At 45.9% G+C, this 17,955-nt stretch overlaps 1 protein-coding gene across 7 annotated transcripts in view; it reads right to left on the bottom strand.

Moving 5' to 3' along the window:
- The window catches only part of PDZD2 (PDZ domain containing 2), a 414,864-nt gene that overhangs the window by 205,903 nt on the left and 191,006 nt on the right, over positions 1 to 17,955 (bottom strand). The window contains exon 1 of one of the 7 annotated variants that reach the window (XM_055422227.2): positions 11,435 to 17,051. The exons of 5 other annotated variants lie outside the window; for them this stretch is intronic. In XM_055422227.2, the coding sequence (XP_055278202.2) occupies positions 11,435 to 11,529 (95 nt within the window). In that variant the 5' untranslated portion in view covers positions 11,530 to 17,051. Of the gene's footprint in view, positions 1 to 10,537; positions 10,760 to 11,434; positions 17,052 to 17,955 lie in introns of those variants that run through there. One more of the 7 variants, XM_055422228.2, reaches the window with a different exon arrangement.

Here is a 17,955-nt window from a genome sequence, read left to right as displayed (position 1 = left end):
GGACAGGGAAGCCTGGCGTGCTGCAGTCCATGGGGTCACAAAGAGTTGAAAACAAGTCAACAACGACAACAGTACACAGACCCAGCACTTTCAGAAGTCTGTAACAAGAAAGATAGGGATCTGTCTCCTTCTCCTTGGTTTTTCTCAATTCAGAAAACTGACCTTTAACCCAAGCCTAGTTTTATAACCGAGGAAACAACTCAGGGAAGTTGAGAGATAACAGTTGACAAAGCACATCCTGAAAGGAGAAGCAGAAAACCCAACTCCAAGGGCCTGGGATCTAACTGCATGAAGGGCTTTCACATGCCCGGCATGGAGAGGAACTCTTTCTGTGCATTACCTCCATCCTTATCACCAACCTAGGAGGGATCAACATGCACTATCCCCACTTAACAGTTGAGAAAACCATGGCAGAGAAACTACTGCTCCCCAGAGTCATCTAGCAAGAATGCGGGCCAGTTGGGTTTAGAACGGCACTCCTCCTCTGACAAGGTGTATTTGTAGAGTCAGAACTAAGGAGGTGATATAGCACCTCATCCTACTTATGTACTTCTGGGATGTCACTGAGCTGTGAGCCTCAGTTTTCAAATCTACAAGTGATCATGACACAGCCTTCTGGAAGTGAAATCTTTTTTGTTAAAGCTGCCAGGACAAAGCCTAACAAACAGCAGGCACTCAGTAAAGGCACCATCCCCTGCATCTCCTTTCCTCATCTTCCTGAACCTATGTCTTACAGGTGAGGTATAGCAATTTATCAGCCTCCAGTTGATTTGCATATGGGAGAAAATGTAACACAAAGAAACACTAATTACTGATATTCATCTTATCACATGCAGACCGAGACCAATCTACTTTGTTTCTGTTCATAATAGAAAGGGTTCTTCTCACCCATCCTAAACCAACTTTAACTGTGATTTAGTGGAGCCAAAGATTTTTTATTTTACAGGGAACACCTTATACTCTGGTTCTTGTGCTAAATGGACTCACGAAGGCCATCATCACAGAAGCAGCGCCCGTCAGCAAATGCCCTCTGCAAGCAGCTGAGCCTGACTCGGAGATCTCATCTCCCACAGAGGCGGTCTGGGACTCTGGCTCCAATAACCTCAAAACTTGTAACCTACTCACCCAACCCAGCCCCAGCACCGCATACGCCCGCATAAAATGCTGCTCCAAAGCTTAAAGTTGGTGAAGGGAGATGGCCAAGAGTGGCTGTGGGTTGGCCCAAGTATTCCCCCAGCTGTCTACACATGGGGCCAAGGTTGGAGCCTGGGTTAGAATCCACCGTCTGCATCCTATTAGGCCCTTTTATGAGCTGAGAGCATGACTATCTGGTTTGTATTTGCAACACAGAGGGAAGCAATAAGGGGCAGCAGAGAGGCTTTCTAAGGGGCACCTTGTGGAGGTTAGTTTTACCAGAGAGCACCTATGAGTGACCAGGCAGACTGACCTGGAGAGGGCTGGCTGAATGAAACCCTGGGAAGAGAGTCAAGGGCACCAAGCTCTGGCATCATCCATACCGTCTGTGCCCCAGAGCAAAGCACTGAACCACTCAGCCCGAGCTTCACCTAAAAGGATGAAATTGAGTAAGATATACTCCGAGATTCCTTTTAGTTTGAAAATTCTGTAATTTCAGCTCTTGATGAACCCCCCGTTTGAGAAACATTATGAACTCTGAAAATGCATTAATGTGAATACCTAGCATAATAAGTTGCCTACTGCATATCTGGTCATTGTTTACTTTATAAAAAAATGAACCAGTGCTGATCAAGATAAACCTAAAGGGTATAAAAAAAAAAAAGTCACAGATATATTATACCCACATACATACCACATGGGGCTTCCCAGGTGGCGCTAATGGTGAAGAACCTGACTGCCAATGCAGGAGTAAGAGATGCAGGTTTGATCCCTGGGTCAGAAAGATCCTCTGGACTGGAAAATGGCAACCCACTCCAGTATTCTTGCCTGGAAGATCTCATGGACAGAAGAGCCTAGTAGGCTATACAGTCTATAGACCGCAAAGAGTCGAACACAAGTGAGCAAACAGATGCACACAAATATACGACATACCTACACGCACACCCATATGCATGTTATTATCTTACTTCAAGAGTTGCCAACTGTTGTTACCACTATATGTGCTAGACATTATAGGGAGAAGGCAGGATAACCCAGTCCCCTACCATCTACTAGAAAAGACAGAAGAGACACAAGAATAAGATGACAACTCTTGGACGGGACAGGATATGATTCAAATTCAGATGTGCTCAAGTAAATGCAACTGGTATTTTAGAGCCAGAAATGACAATCATGATTTTATATGAGAAAGAGGTGGCCATATAGATGATGTCAGTCAGGGTTCCCAGCAGAAAACCGAAGAGACACTCAAAAGGGTTGAACTCAAGAAAGTTATATACAGGGAATATTTGCAGGAGGGTGAAGCACCTTGAAGCCGGAAATAGCTGGGAAACTATTACCCCCTACAGGTCTGAGGGGCAAGGGGAGGAAATAGTGTGAGCTGGGGTCACGAGAGCGAGCTGCCATAAGCGTTCAGAAGAAATAAGCCACTGTCAGGACCTTGGCAAGGAGGAGGGGAGTGCAGTGAGGAGGGTAAATACCCCAACACTCTTTCCTCCTGCCTTTTGATCCCCTGCCTGTACCTATTGGCTGAACCCAACCAGAAGCAGGATAATGGAGCCTCGATGTTGTAGTTCTGGACTCTTTAGTCCAAAGGCAGGCAGAAAATGACCTGAGGGAGGAAGGAGAACATGCACACACACACATGCCCACATGCATAGACACCGGCGATGCATTAAAAGTGAAAGCGACCATGTTAGTCGCTCAGTCATGTCCAACTCTGGGCGACCCCATGGACTGTAGCCTGCAGTCTCCTCTGTCTATGGGGAGTCTCCAGGCAAGAATACTGAAGTGGGTTGCCATGCCCTTCTGCAGAGGATCTTCCTGACCCAGGGATTAAACCTGAGTCTCCCGCATTGCAGTCAGATTCTTTACCACCTGAGCCACTACTTGTACCAAATACATCTCTAACGTATAAAAAGAAAAAAGTCCAGAAGAAAAAAAGATTTATTCCTACCAAAGGATCTCACCATAGGATTAATCTAATTTCTTAAATTTATTTTTTAAATCCTTTTTAGCCATGCCACCGGAGAAGGCAATGGCAACCCACTCCAGTACGCTTGCCTGGAAAATCCCATGGATGGAGGAGCCTGATAGGTTGCAGTCCATGAGGTCGCGAAGAGTTGGACACGACTTCACTTTCACTTTTCACTTTCCTGCATTGGAGAAGGAAATGGCAACCCACTCCAGTGTTCTTGCCTGGAGAATCCCAGGGACGGGGGAGCCTGGCGGGCTGCCATCTATGGGGTCGCACAGAGTTGGACGTGACTGAAGCGACTTAGCAGCAGCCATGCCACATGGCATGTGGGACCTTAGTTCCCTGACCAGGGATCGAACCTGCACCCCTGCATTGGTAGTGCCAAGTCTCAACCACTAGACCCCCAGGGCAGTCCCCTAAATTTAAGCAAAGTCTTCTAACAAATCTCAGGTAAATGTATATAAACAGAAACTTTTTAAATTGCAAACAGTTTCTACAAAATGCTCATACTGACACGTGATGTGTTTCTTCACTTTTGTTTACAAGGAAGTTAAGGCATCCACTGACCAGACAAAATTGTCTAAATTTTCCTTAACACTCTACCCTTACCCACCCCCAATTTCCAAAGATAAAGTCCCAAGTTTGCACACGAACACATTTTTCCATTTATATTTTCTATCAGTTGGCAATTAAAACAAGAATCCCAGAGGTCAGCCAAAAGTCTTAAAAAAACAAATGAAAGAGTCGGATACATTATCTCTGGATTCAAAAGCGCAAAACGACATGTTATGAGAAACCACCTGGAAAACGGCACTTGGCAGGCGCCATGTCAGAGATCCGCAGTTCAAACGTCAACTCCCTGCCAACTAATACTTAACCTTTACCAGAGACCCTCGGAGAAAGTTCTGGAAGTGTGGAGTACTGAAGTCTCTGTAACGCCATCTGCTTTTGTGCAGAGTTCCAGTGATGGAAACGGGAACCTGGCGCTGGAGTGAGGATCAGGATTCTCCTCAGGGTGGCAGAGTAGTGTGTGAAGGGACGGCAGAGGAAGAGAAGGGTTAAAAGATGTCTCAAGGTCACTTCCCAATTAGAGACCACATGTCTGAGATTTCACAGGACAAACTCCGTCTCAGATATCCTGGACCATACTACTTATATGTCCGATCCTGGGGAAACAAGGTACACAAATCATGGTGCTTTAACTTGATGGGGAAATATGCTGCTATTAAAATTAATGAGTCAGTCATGACATGAAAAATCCTTGCATTTATTCACTCACAGTAACAGTTGAATCCCTATTGTATACTACAGATGGTGTAAGGGTGTTCCGGCTGTAATGATGAATTATATAGCATGAAGCATACATGTTATATAGCACAGACTGCCAATGTCTGAATCTCTGCTTCACTCCTGAAAAGCTGGACAACCTTGAGCAGTTTCCCTAAAATACCGTGTGCCTCACGTCATCTCCACTGTAAAACAGGAATAATAATGGTACCCTCTCCATAGGATCATTGTGAGGTTAAGTTCATACTGTAAAGCTTGTAATAGTGCCTGGCACAATATGAAGTGTCCATCCTTACAGTCTTGGTTTGGTGAGACATGCAGATACAGACAGGAACATGATGGTATAATGCTGAGGGCAATCAAAGCCTTCCCTTCGGGCTAACACTGAACTGGGAATGGAAGAGATCAGGAGGGCCTCCCGTTCATAAAAAGAGAAGAGAGTCACTGCACTTGAGTCAGACTGGAGAAAACTGGAACAGTCCGTCTACTTTTTCCTGCATTCCACTGAGCACTTCCGGAGTTTATTTCATCTTACAAGCTTCCCCAAGTCTGGGATGCACAAAAGACAAAGGGTGGAAGACAGAGGAAATGATACCAAGTGTGCACAGGCCTGCCAGTCCCAACCACTGCAGGGGTGACTGGTAACAAGTGCTTGGCTTGTCACAGGCTGCAGTACGTGGCGTGTCCTCGTGACCTCGCGATTTTAAGAACAGTCTTCATTTCTGTGACAGCCCCAAGAAGTTCTCTGGCTGGGATTGGCTAGCAATCTCCAAAGCAAAGGAATCCTCTTTTCCCCTCCAACTGTCTCATTGGTTATTCTTTCCTTTGAAGTTGGAAGAGAGAATAAAATTACTTTCATCTGTCTGGAAATCACCAGAGTAGAGAAGAATCCTCCCAGGAATCAGGCAGCTCAGATCTTCCGTAAGGTGAGCCCAGGGTGTGCTTAACTCCTTTTGGAAATGAGATGGCATGTAGATCAATATCCACCTGTGTTAGCTTGGCAGCAAATGATACCAAACCCCGATTCCAAACGGCCTGAACAAGGAGGAAATTCATCATCTCACAGGACGGGAAGCGTGGAGAAATACAGTGCTTCTTGAAGACACTCAGGGATCTGCTCTCTCCTAAGGCTGGTGGCAAGATGTCTACAGTAGTTCTAGAGAGCAACGCGCCAAGAAAGCAAAAGGTTCGTTTGTTTTGTGTGTCTTCTTTTTTTGGTAATGAGCATACCTCCTGCAAGAAGCTCCACAAGAGACATTCCTTTACACCTCATTGCCCAGACCTGGATCACATACTCTTTCCTATACGCATCCCTGGGGTGTGGGATGGAGGTACCACAAATGAAGTGAATGAATCATCTCACATAACGGATGCTACCAGGTCCACATGACCACTGAGCCTGCAACAGGCTTCTGGCCAGGACCAAAGGAAGGAATGAACATGAATGTATTTCAGGAGTTAGCATGCTGCTGCTGCTGCTAAGTCACTTCAGTCGTGTCCGACTCTGTGCGACCCCACAGACGGCAGCCCACCAGGCTCCCCTGTCCCTGGGATTCTCCAGGCAAGAACCGTTATTCTCACAGACAGAATTTTGGTAAGCCACAGCATCAAACCCATTCAGAAATGCTTCTGCTTTATACTCCACACATACCAAGAAGAATCACTGACCTGATGGAGAAGATGCTAACACACCTGGTATAAATGCCCAAGAACCACTCTATCCAGGGCCTGGACATCTTTAATGATCACTGCTGAGCTGACAGTACATCGTGGCCTATTAGTATTCTGTCCCAAGGGGGCATCTGCAGCAGAGGGGTGTAAAAACAGAAGAACTGAGAGAAGGGAGAGTCATTGCCAGTAAACAGTGAATGGACTGCAATGAGAGAAAAGTTTTTCAAACTGGGCGGGGCAGGACAGGTTCCCTAAACTCTTAAAGATAAAAAGAAGAAACAATGCAACAAAATTTTGGAAGCTGTAAAGTGGTCTAACACATGGTAACTGACTTAGCAGAGGGCAGAAAGCCGAAACCTAGCGCAGCAGGATGGGAAGCCTGGAAGCAGAGCTCCAGGGTCTCTGGAATTTGGGACACCAGGCACTGAGGGGTTCAGGGGTCCCAAAGCAGGACAGCTGGCGGTGAGTCTGTGCCAGAAGCTGTCAGACCCTGGGTCTCCCCTCTCAGTCCTGGCTCCAAAATGACTGCCTGCATTCTGCAACCTATTTGCTCGCTGAATCAGAGCGACTGTGGACTCAGAAACACTTCAATGTAGCTGAAAGGGCGCTCTCAGAAACAGGGAAATAGGAGAAGGTTCCATACCAAATACTGGCCTCCTGGTCTCTAAGTCTGGCTCATAGAATACAGCAGTCACCAATTCCCCTCAGCATCAGGATTTCTCTTCAGTTTCCTTTGGGAGAAAGACCTTCCACCCACAGGTGGGAATCCTCCAATAAGATCCCTCAACAGGATAATCCTACAGCTGGCCGCACATGTGACTCACCTGGGGCGCTTTTTGTAATCACTTCTACCTGAGCCCGAGCAAGATCCAACATCATTCAAATACTTGGGCAAGTTAAATGGAAAGTTTACTGTGTGCCAGGAATTGTTCCAGGTTCTAAAACACTGTTCTAGGTGTTCCTTCTTGGTAAGGTGAAACTGATCCTGGGTGTCAGCTCCATCCAGGCGTGCACACCTTCCAGTTAACTTTTCAGCAGTCAGTTCCAGGATCCTCAGACATTTGAGCAAAGCCTTTAACAGGCAAAAGATTTCAAAACAAAAACTAAGAGGAAATCAGAGGAAAACAAACAGGACAGGGAGCGGAGGGACACTTCAAAGAAACTGCCACTGTGATCCTTGATGAGAGCTGAGGGTTGAAAAGCTTTTCATCTATGAAATGAGAACAGGAGGTTATAAAAAGAAATTCTGGAGATTTTTAAAGAGCTCTTGGAAATACGAAATTTGATGATAGACATGGAAATTCATTACATGGGTTGGAAGATAAAATGAGGAAATATCCCAGGAAGTAGAACTTTTTCAAAGAAGGAGAAAACATAGGGAAAAAGCAAGAAAATTCGAGATTCAATATATGAGGCCCCCATTTCAACTTAATATGTTCCAGAAAAGGACAGAAATCACTTTTTAAAAAATATTCCATAAAACAGTTCAGAACTGAAGGACATGATTTTCAGGTTGAGAAGGTCCACTGAAAGTCAAGAAAATTGATGAAAAAAAAAAAGACACAGCAAGGTGTACTGAACGAGATTTCATTACAGAGAGAAAGGACATTACAAAGGCAAGAAAATCTTTCAGAGAAGGGGAAATGATTATATTCAAAGCATCAGGAGTTAGAATGACAGACATCTCAATGGCAATACTGAACCTGGAGGAACAAAGCTTTCCAAATTCAGGAGCAGACTTCCAACACAGAGTTCATACCCCTAGTAAACTACTACTCTAAGTTCAAAGATCTCAAAAAACTTATTTCCCAGGCAGTCTTTCTCAGAACTACTAAATGTTACCAGCAAGAGAGCAGAAGTGAAGAAGGAAGCCGTGGGTCTAAAACACAAGGGATGTCACATGAAGAGCAAAATGAATCCCTGCTGTGATAAGGAATTCCAGGATGACAGCTGTGCCTCTGGCTCTTGGCAGCAACTCCAGAGTGAAGGAGAACAGAAGGCTCAGCCAGAGGGATGAACCAGGTGGAACGGGACACACCTGCTATTTAGAAACATGGGCAAAGTTGAAGCTCTTGTCTCTGGGGCACAGAAGCTGAGGTTGGTGAGGAGTGGGTCAAAGTACTGCTGTTTCTATGTATAAGCCTTCTAGAAATATATGGCTTTACAAATATGTCTATGAGTAACTTTGATAAGGAAAGAAAGGAAGCTCAGGCAACAAATTATATTCCAGAACAAAAACCCAGGCAGAGATCAGGAGAACCTGCTTCTCTAAGCAGCAAAGGTATTTGATGAAACCTCTGAGACAGAGAAAGAAGAGTTGATACTAAAGGTGGCAAAGGCTGAGCAGCTGGCAAAGCAGGTGCAACAAGAACTTGATGGCCCAGGAAACACGCAGGAATGGGGTCAACTCTTCCCCTTCAAGGAAACAATTTCCGAGTGTGACCTGCCTGAGTTATTGAGATTAGCAGCAATAGGGGATTAAAGGGAGCTGTGCGTTTCAAGCGTGTGGTTGGGCAACCTACAGAATAACGAAGGCAAGCAGAAAGGTGGTTTGGGGACACCCTGCTGCTCTTCAGGCAGGCTGTCTTCCTTCCCCCACGGATTAGAAGAGGTTGAGTCTTATCTCCTCAGACAATGACGCTCAGCTGCAACAGCTCACAGAGCTCAAGGCTGAAAGGGCATGGGCAAGCCTGAAACCCCGAGTCCACACTGGTTTCCCCATCACTTTACCTGGTACAAAGTATTTCTGTTTCTTCTCTGTGTAGCACTCTCTGAGGACTCTTTTTTTTTTTAGAGCCTGGCACAGGCCTGGTTTCCTAAAGCCCACCTACCTATGGGTCCCAAAGGCAGTACAGGAGGGACAATGGGTTTGGCCAGCAGCCCTGAAAGCAATTAAATGTAGGTTGGACTTCCCTGGTGGCTCAGAAGGTAAAGCGTCTGTCTGCAATGCGGGAGACCCAGGTTCGAGCCCCGGGTTGGGAAGATCCCCTGGAGAAGGAAATGGCAATCCACTCCAGTACTATTGCCTGGAAAATCCCATGGACAGAGGAGCCTGGTAGGCTACAGTCTATGGGGTCGCTGAGAGTCGGATACGACTGAGCGACTTCACTTCACTTGGGCCTTGTTAACACCTCAGTAAAATAAGAGTGCTGTGGCCTTCTACAGGTTAGTGAGATTAACCGCCAGATTAGCATATGGTGGTAGGGAAAATCCCTTGTGGGGCTCTCCATGTGGCTCAGTGGTAAAGAATCCACCTGCCAATGCAGGAGATACGGGTTCGATCCCTAGGTCAGGAAGATCCCCTGGAGTAGGAAATGGCAACCTGCTCCAGTATTCCTGCCCGGAAAATTCCACGGACAGAGGAGCCTAGTGGGCTATAGTCCATGGGGTCGAAAAGAGTCGGACACGACTGAGCGAATAGGCCCAAACACAGATCCCCATGTACCTTTTCAATTCATCTGCAAAGTCAACGTACAGTTGCAAAACAGTACAGGAATGCAAAGGCTAAAGGCTTAAAGTACTGTACTTTATGTGTATTTAAAGATACTTCTCCGTTAGAGTTTATGCCATCCCCCTTATGATATAAAACTCAGCCTGACCTGTTTTTATGAAAAGCATTTACTATTTACATTCACAGAAATCTATTCTTCCCAGAAGTGGTTCCCAGGGTGACAGCTGTTGTTCCCTCCTCTTTACCAACCCCATCTCATCAGACAAAATTTCACTTAATTTCACTCCTAGTATTTACAAACTGCTTACAAGAGAGTTGCAACACGACAGAAAATGTCATTCTCTTTCCCAAAAGCCCTCATCTTTAAAGCCTTTGATTTGTGGATGAGACAATCAAAACATTTTGTGAATTAGGGGTGGGGGGAGTTGTCCAAGCAGGCTGTTTAGTAGTTCAGGGCGAAGATCTGTCCCCAAAGGCGATTATAAGCACTTGAGGGATCATAAAGAGTTCCTGCTGGCAGGAGCGGCAGCTATGCTGTACTCAGGCTCATTCCCTGCTAGCCGGAGCGAGCAGCAGGGGGATGAGGGCAGCGTTAACAGATGCCTGGTTGCTGGACACCCTCTCTCCCTTCCTGGACTTCAACAGCACTGCTTTTCCGCGGTGACTGTCAGGACCTTGGCTCTGGAGACCCCCGGACTTGTCCTTCGTTCCCCCCAACCCCGCCGCTCACACACACACACACACACACACTCAGGGCGCCTCCTTCCGTCTAGTAATTGACAAACCCGTTCCTTGTCGGGTACTCCTCCCAAGGAGCACAAACCATCCGTCAACACGCAAATCCCCCAAATAAAAAACAAGACACCCAAGGGGTCTGCGAGACGAGCGCCGCGGGCGTTTCTCGGGGGCGGCTGGGGCTCAATTTCCACACCCTCGCAGGCAGCCTCCGCCGGCTCCCCAAAGCCGGATCGGAAGCGGGGCGCCGGAGGTTTTTGTCTGCTAAGGCAGATTCCTACCTCCGGTTCTGAAGTCACCTTCGCGGGGGCGGGGGGTCTCCTCTCGACGTCCGCGGCAGAGGCTCGGTCGCGAGCAGCCGGCCCCGGGTAATCGGCGCTCCCGGGCGGGGCCCGCGCGCCCCGGGGCCGAGCTGGAGCCTAATCACCTGCCGGGCGCGGGCGGGCGCGGCGGGGCGGGGCCGCTCAGCGCGCGCCCCGCCCGGGAAGCCGGCCCCCCGCGCGCCCCGCGACTGCCCTCCCGGAGCACGGAGCCCGCGGGGAGCCCCGAGCGCCCGGCCCCGAGCGCGGCAGGTCTGCGGCAGGACTCCCCGCTCCGCCAGCCCGGCTTGGGAGGATTTGAAAAGGCTGTAATGGAATCCCGGCTCGCCTCGTCACTCCCCTGGCTCACTTGTCAAAACTCCACGGCATTCCAGAACCCCTTCCCCGGTCACTCCCCCCACCCCACCCCCACCCCCTTCGCAGTCGGAAAAGGAAACCGCCCCGGCGAGATTTCAGGGAGTTTGGGGTTTCTGATGCAGACACCTTTTGTTTATTGTCAACTTGCTCTGGAGCTTCCAGCGGTAACTGGGAGCAGGTTTGAGAAGAAAAACGCCCCACCCAGATAACCCTCGCCCGGTCAAAAGTTCTCCCTCCAGCCGCCGCGAGGAGCTCCAGCTCCCCGACATCAATTCATTTCATAACCTCTCCGTTTCATAATCGGCGGCAGCATGGGTCCTTACTGAGGGTGGGGTGGGATGAGGGGGAGCCCCACACCAGACTCACAACCATCGCACTGGGCAAGCTAGCAGGCAACTTTCCAGAAAGCTACAGGGAGATTCTTTCTGCTGGAGAAACCAAATTTACCACTGCTGAATTACAATCGCCGGTGACTGCACGACTGAAGCATTTCCTTTATACCTTTTCGGGCTCCCGCGCCCCTCCCGTCTTCTGAGGGGTTCAGTCAACAAGCCATCCCCCGGAGAGGCATGAATGGGCTCGGGCCGCTCAGACATCTCTCCAGCTGCAAACTGATGAGGAAGCCCGACCCACGAGGCTGAATTGTTTACATCACACCCACTGAGGGCTTCCTGTCTTAAATTAATGGGAATACAAATAAGACAGGAAAAGAGTGTTTGTTTTCTTAGAGCAAGGGTGAGGGCCTGCGGAGGGGGGTGGGGTCGCCCCACATTTCATTGCGTAAAGAGGTTGCTTTTCAAAACTTCAATTGTGTTCTATTCCTTTTTCCCACTTGGAACACTTGTTGAAAAGGAAAAGCATCGCTGTGCCAAACCTCAAACCATCAAGGAACTTCTGCTCAAAATACGTTTTCACCTGGCTTCGGAAGGGATCCAGGCTGGAGCTCCCAGGGGAAACGACAGATCTGGGGACCTCCTGTGGTCGAAAGGCACAAATCTCCCTACAGCCTGAAGCTGCGTGACACACAGGCACACACACTTCACCCCACACCGTGGGGTTCATGCCAGAATCTTGCCTCCAGTCCTGCTCCCCACCCCTGTGTCTCTAAGCTGTGGTTCGCTTCCTGGGTGTCCGCAGTTCTTCAATGGACAAAGCTGGTAGAATTCAAAGCAATTAATTAAAAAGGAGCAGGCAAAAGAAAGCTTCAGTTCTCAGAATCATTATTGCCACTGGAAAGGGTAATGAGAGCCTGGGAGGGGCCAACCCATGTCCAGGCTCTCCTGGACATCTGCCCACTCTTGGAAGCAGCCCACAGAGCACATGACAAGTACTGATCATAATCAGCAGTCCTGAAATCATCCCCAGTTGCTTCCTTCAGGCTGGCACAACAGCAAACCCAGAGACATGTCTCCTTTGGAAATACTGGAAGGAAACAAGACCCCAGGATAAAGTATATCTCAAGGAGGGATGGGCATATCAGCCAACAATGACAATGGAGATTAAGAGAACAGTACACGTGTGCAGTAAGAACAAGCTTTCTCAAGCCAGCCCTCAGAACATTGCAATTCCTGGGCCAAAGCAAGTTAGGCTGATGATTTTAGGTAAAGCCAAGTGTGTCAAAAGTCTCTAACAGAAAGTGACTTCCTTACAATATATTCTAAGGGTTCCAGTGAATGTTAGCTCCTCCCCACTTCCCTTTTCCCTCTCTTCTGTCAGGAGGTGGTAGTCCTGGTAGATTCATTAGCATACTTTTATGTGGCATCTCCATATCTGATCAATTTTATGGGAATTAGGTTAAAATTGAATGATCTTCTAATAATAATTTCAGAAGGGCTCCCTTTCTTCCTTCTGATTGCTTTCTCCACTTCCAGTTTTCTTCTCTCTCTACTCCTTCCATCTGGTATGTAATTTATGATGTGCAAATCAGTGCTGTTTAAAGGAAATCCATGATTTTAAGCATAATGCAAATAAATATTCCCTCTTCCCCCACCAACTCCGTGCCTAAGCTCAGTTTAGGGTGTGCATGGGCTGAGAATTAAAATTTGACCACATCTGTACAATATCTTAATTTCAGGAAAGCTTTTGAATGCATATGACATTCTCATCAGCAAGCCAGAAAGATACGACCTGGTCTGTCTTTTCCTCACCGGGTTTCACTGCAGACTGGAAAAGAGATCAATGGCTCGGTAAACAAAAGGGTGCTTAAAACATGGCCTCCAATTTTACCCTAGCTCTGGTTTAAATAATACTTAAAATTGCTGTAAGCACACCCAGAGTCTACAAATAATATTAATTGCAGTGGGAATTACTGATATGCTAGGAGAATCCAAATTGGCTTCAACACGTGAAGGAAATGTTTCATGAAAAAGTTTCAAGTTCAGTGTGACGGCTGATTGCAAAAGTAGTATCCTGAGGGGTGATGATCAAATGACAGGCATAAAAGGGGCTTAATATCTAGATTGTAGAAAAACTGACAAAGATGTGAGGATCACAGCAGATCGTGTTATTTAAAAGGAATCTGTGTGTCATACTGATAAGAAATAAGCAATACAACAGCGGGGTGAATTCGCCTGGTGGGAGTCTGACATGAAAGGAAAGTCTATCCCCATGTCTCCCTCCCCCATGATAAAGAATTTGGCAGCAGACAGACCCTTAATAGGATGGTAGGTCCAGTCTGAGGCCCCTTATTTTAAGGGCAAACTGGAGACACTGGAAAGGGTCCAGAGGAAAACCAAAATGATTAAAGAGAGAGAAAATAGAACCTATGAGGGAAGGTTAAAGGATTTGGAGTTGTTTAGTCTAGAGTGAAAAAGTGCCTAAAGGCAAACTTAACAGTCTTCCCCTCCCATTTGAAAGGTTATTATAAAGAGGACACCAACCAGCTGTTGTTCATCTCTACAGAAGACAGAAGAGGTAAGACTCAAAATGCAACATTAAAATGTGGGTCAGACGCAGAGAGGACATGCTTGGTGCTAATGGTAACTGACTTGACATTGACATCACTGTGCAGTCTTCACCTCTCAGACTCCATCCTAGAGATGGGCTTCCATGTTTAGGCAGAAGCTGGGCTAGAGAACTCCTTTCCTTTCCTTCTAGGGTTGCAGTAGTCCTCATCACCCCATTAATGTGGGGGGCAGTGGTCCTAAGATCCATGTTCCCTAAGTCAGAAACAGTGTGCTGTGAGAATACAATTCTCTCTTCAAACATACTCACACGTCTCATCAGACCTTTGTTTATTGGGTCAGTTCAGTTCAGTTGCTCAGTTGCGTCCGACTCTTTGCAACCCCATGGACAGCAGCACGCCAGGCTTCCCTGTCCATCACCAACTCCCAGAGCCTACGGTGATGCCATCCAACCATCTCATACTCTGTCGTCCCCTTCTTCTCCCGCCTTCAATCTTTCCCAGCATCAGGGTCTTTTCCAATGAGTCAGTTCTTCGCATCAGGTGGCCAAAGTATTGGAGTTTCAGCTTCAGCATCAGTCCTTCCAATGAATATTCAGGACTGATTTCCTTTAGGATGGACTGGTTGGATCTCCTTGCTGTCCAAGGGACTCTCAAAGAGTCTTCTCCAACACCACAGTTCAAAAGCATCAGTTCTTTGGCACTCAGCTTTCTTTATAGTCCAACTCTCACATCCATACATGACTACTGGAAAAACCATAGCTTTGACTAGATGGACCTTTGTTGGCAAAGTAATATCTCTTCTTTTTATATGCTGTGTAGCTTGGTCATAACTTTTCTTCCAAGGAGCAAGTGTCTTAATTTCATGGTGGCAGTCACCATCTGCAGTGATTTTGGAGCCCCAAAAAAGTCCATCACTGTTTCCATTGTTTCCCCATCTATTTGCCATGAAGTGATGGGTCCAGATGCCATAATCTTAGTTTTCTGAATGTTGAGGGTTGGCTCGTTGGTCTAGGGGTATGATTCTCACTTTAGGTGCGAGAGTTCCAGGATTCAAATCCCAGACGAGCCCAGGTTATCCTTTCTGGTTTATTGGGTCGGTATCTCTAAAAATACGCTCAACTTCTGACACTGGTAAGCATATTTTATAGATGCAGTCTTCTATATTGTTTCTATGTATAGGACATCATTGTTGTTTTTGTTTAGTCACTAAGTCATGTCTGACTCTTTGCAACCCCCATGGACTGTAGCCCCCCCAGGCTCCTCTGTCCATGGGATTCTCCAGGCAAGAATACTGGAGCAGGTTGCCATTTCCTTCTCCAGAGGATCTTCCCCACTGGAGGGATCGAACCCGAGTCTCCTGCATTAACAGGTGCATTCTTTACCACTCAGTCACCAGGGAAGCCCCAGGACAGCATTCCTTTTTTAGTTAATGAGCACACAAATATTAGTTGATGATGATAATGATAATAATAGCTATGAATTAAACTCTTTCTACAATTATGCTGGGCATTGTGCTAGCTACTTTATGTAGGTTGCCTATCTCATTAGTTTTTTTAGTATCCCTGTGAAGTAGATATACACAAGGAAACTGAGTTAAGTAACACAATGAGGTTAAGTAACACAGCTGGTAAACCTTGGCATCCCAATTCAAACCTATTTAATCTGACTCAAAAGGGTGTGCTTAACCACTGCACTACTGCCTCTTGTTGATTAGTTTTAGCTCCTGGGAGGGAGGAAACATTGCAAAAGGAAGCATTTATTCATGTTGGTGCAAACTGATTAAAAACCAAGCCTTCCACACGTTTACATAGCCTGGGAAACATAGTTGTTTTTTTTCCCAGCATAGAGGAAGGGCTGACTTTGCCTTCTGATTAGAAGTATGCTTTGCTGTCTCCCACAAAGCTAAAAATCTAATCAAAATCTATCTATATTTTATGAATAAGAAACACCTAGCTATTCATCTATAGTCTAATTTTGCTCATAGTAGGTGTCTCATGACTGTTAAATGAACAAATACAAATGCATTATGACTTTGATGCTTTAAAGCAAATTGAGCTGAATTGTGTTTTTCCAGCATGTTGGTGATCAAGGCTCTGGTGGGTCATTTCTATGGGCCTCTTATCAGATGTTCCCTAAGAGTCTTAAAATCCAACTGTTTCCTTTAATTCAGTATCCATGAGAAAGGCATATGTATGGGTTACATTTTCCCAGCATCAACTACTTTTAGATCAAGAATAGATTTTTAGTGGGGTTTACTGAGTGCTGTTGTATATCAGCAATAGATGATTCATAAGTGAAACAGACATCAAAATGATTTTCAGAAAGGCAAACGAACCACACACAAACAAAAAATTAAAAGCTTTGATCCAAATTATGGCAAAGGACAGATATTTTCCCATTAGGACAATTTATCCTGAGTTTATAAACAGAGAGGGGCATAATTACCCAAGTGTTTGTGAATAGATCTAAACCTTATGTAGCTATAAACAGCTGGAGAGTGGAAGAAAGAGGAAATTCCCAGGAGAAGATCCCCAACCACATCCAGGGCCATCAGATCTCCATAAAATAAAAAGCCCAGCAGTGGTACCAAGTGGAGCACGAGAAGAAACCTCAGGATTTTAACACAAGCCACAGAAATAACTTTGAATTGTCTTAAAACGAAACAGCGACAATTCTATCCAATAAACTTTCAGCCAACACATGGGCAGAGGGGTGACTTACTGGCATTCCAGATGTAGTTAATAGAAACCTGATGCCTAGAATAAAAAAGGTACTCAGTGAATGATGACTGAATGGATGGATGAGTGAATGAACAGATGCCCGAGCTGCCTCTTTCTCCTTTCGAATGAAAGATGTTGGAAAGATGTCTTAGATGCTTCAACCCCAAAGCCCTCACAAAGATGTTGAGCCATTTGAACAGGTCCTTCAGGAACAGCTCTAGAGCCAGACACTGGTTTCTGACCCAAAAATAACCAATTTATGATTTTGCATGGACACTGGAAGGGGGATTGCAATACCTGTGGAACATCTTTGCAGGTCTTGATTCAAAACTCCTATTATTTACCATAGAGATTCTAAACTATTTGAAGTCCAATAGAATCAAATACTAAGTAGCCAGCATCTACTGAGCACTTACTGGATGTTGGGTCTTGTTTCTAAGCCCTTTACGTATTAACTTGTTAAATTCTTATTATAATCTTAAGAATGTGTGCTAAGTCACTTCAGTTGTGTCAGACTCTTTGTGACCCTATGAAATATAGCTCCCCAGATTCTTCTGTCCATGGGATTTTCCAAGCAAGAATAGTAGAGTGGGTTGCCATGCCCTTCCCCCAGGGGCTTAAGAATATGTACTATTATTATCAACCCATCAAAAACAAAACTGAGCCAAAAGATTACCTAATTAGCTCATGGGTCACACAGCTAGTAAGTAGGAGAGCTGAAACTCAGATTCCACCTGTAACCGGCACCTGCTCTTAATTGCTGTCTGATGCTACCTGTCCAAATCTTAACTCTTGTCACTGCTCAACAAAAAAATCACTATCCAAATCGAAATACTTACCCATAAATATTCAAAGAGCATTCTAATCTCTGCAGGAAGCGATCCTTGACTTTCCTAATGCACCTTTCTCCTGAGTGCTCACATCACTTATTCTGCAATGAACACAACTGTGACTTGACTCACAACACATCTCTCCAACTATTGGGTTGGCCAAAAAGTTCGTTCAAATTTTTTTGTACCATCTTATGGAAATACCCAAGCAAATCCAATAGATCTTAAGTTTCTTGGAGTCAGGACTGTGTGTTGCAGTCTGGGGATATAAAAGAATAAGGAAGATCTAGAACTTAAGTCCAAATCTCATAATTATTACCCATGGGACTATAGGTGATCATGTAACATTTCCTATTCTCATATTCAAACTATAATCCTTAAGGGCTTGCTGAAAAGGGGAGATCAAATGAGACAATGTATATAAAGGATACAAGATGGGATGATGCCTGCCTGATATTGTAAGATAGTGATTTTCAACCACCAGCTATTCTGACCCCCAAGGGACATGTGGCAATGTATGGAGGTATTTTTGATAGTCACAACTGTGTGTGTGGCGGTGGGGGCGGG

Source organism: Moschus berezovskii, chromosome 18 (assembly GCF_049115385.1).
Source record: "Moschus berezovskii isolate FMDL1 chromosome 18, NW_MosBer_1.0, whole genome shotgun sequence".
Classification (NCBI taxonomy): Eukaryota; Metazoa; Chordata; class Mammalia; order Artiodactyla; family Moschidae; genus Moschus; species Moschus berezovskii.
The sequence above is the reverse complement of the archived record's forward strand: the minus strand, read 5'-3'. Positions and strand labels throughout refer to the sequence as shown.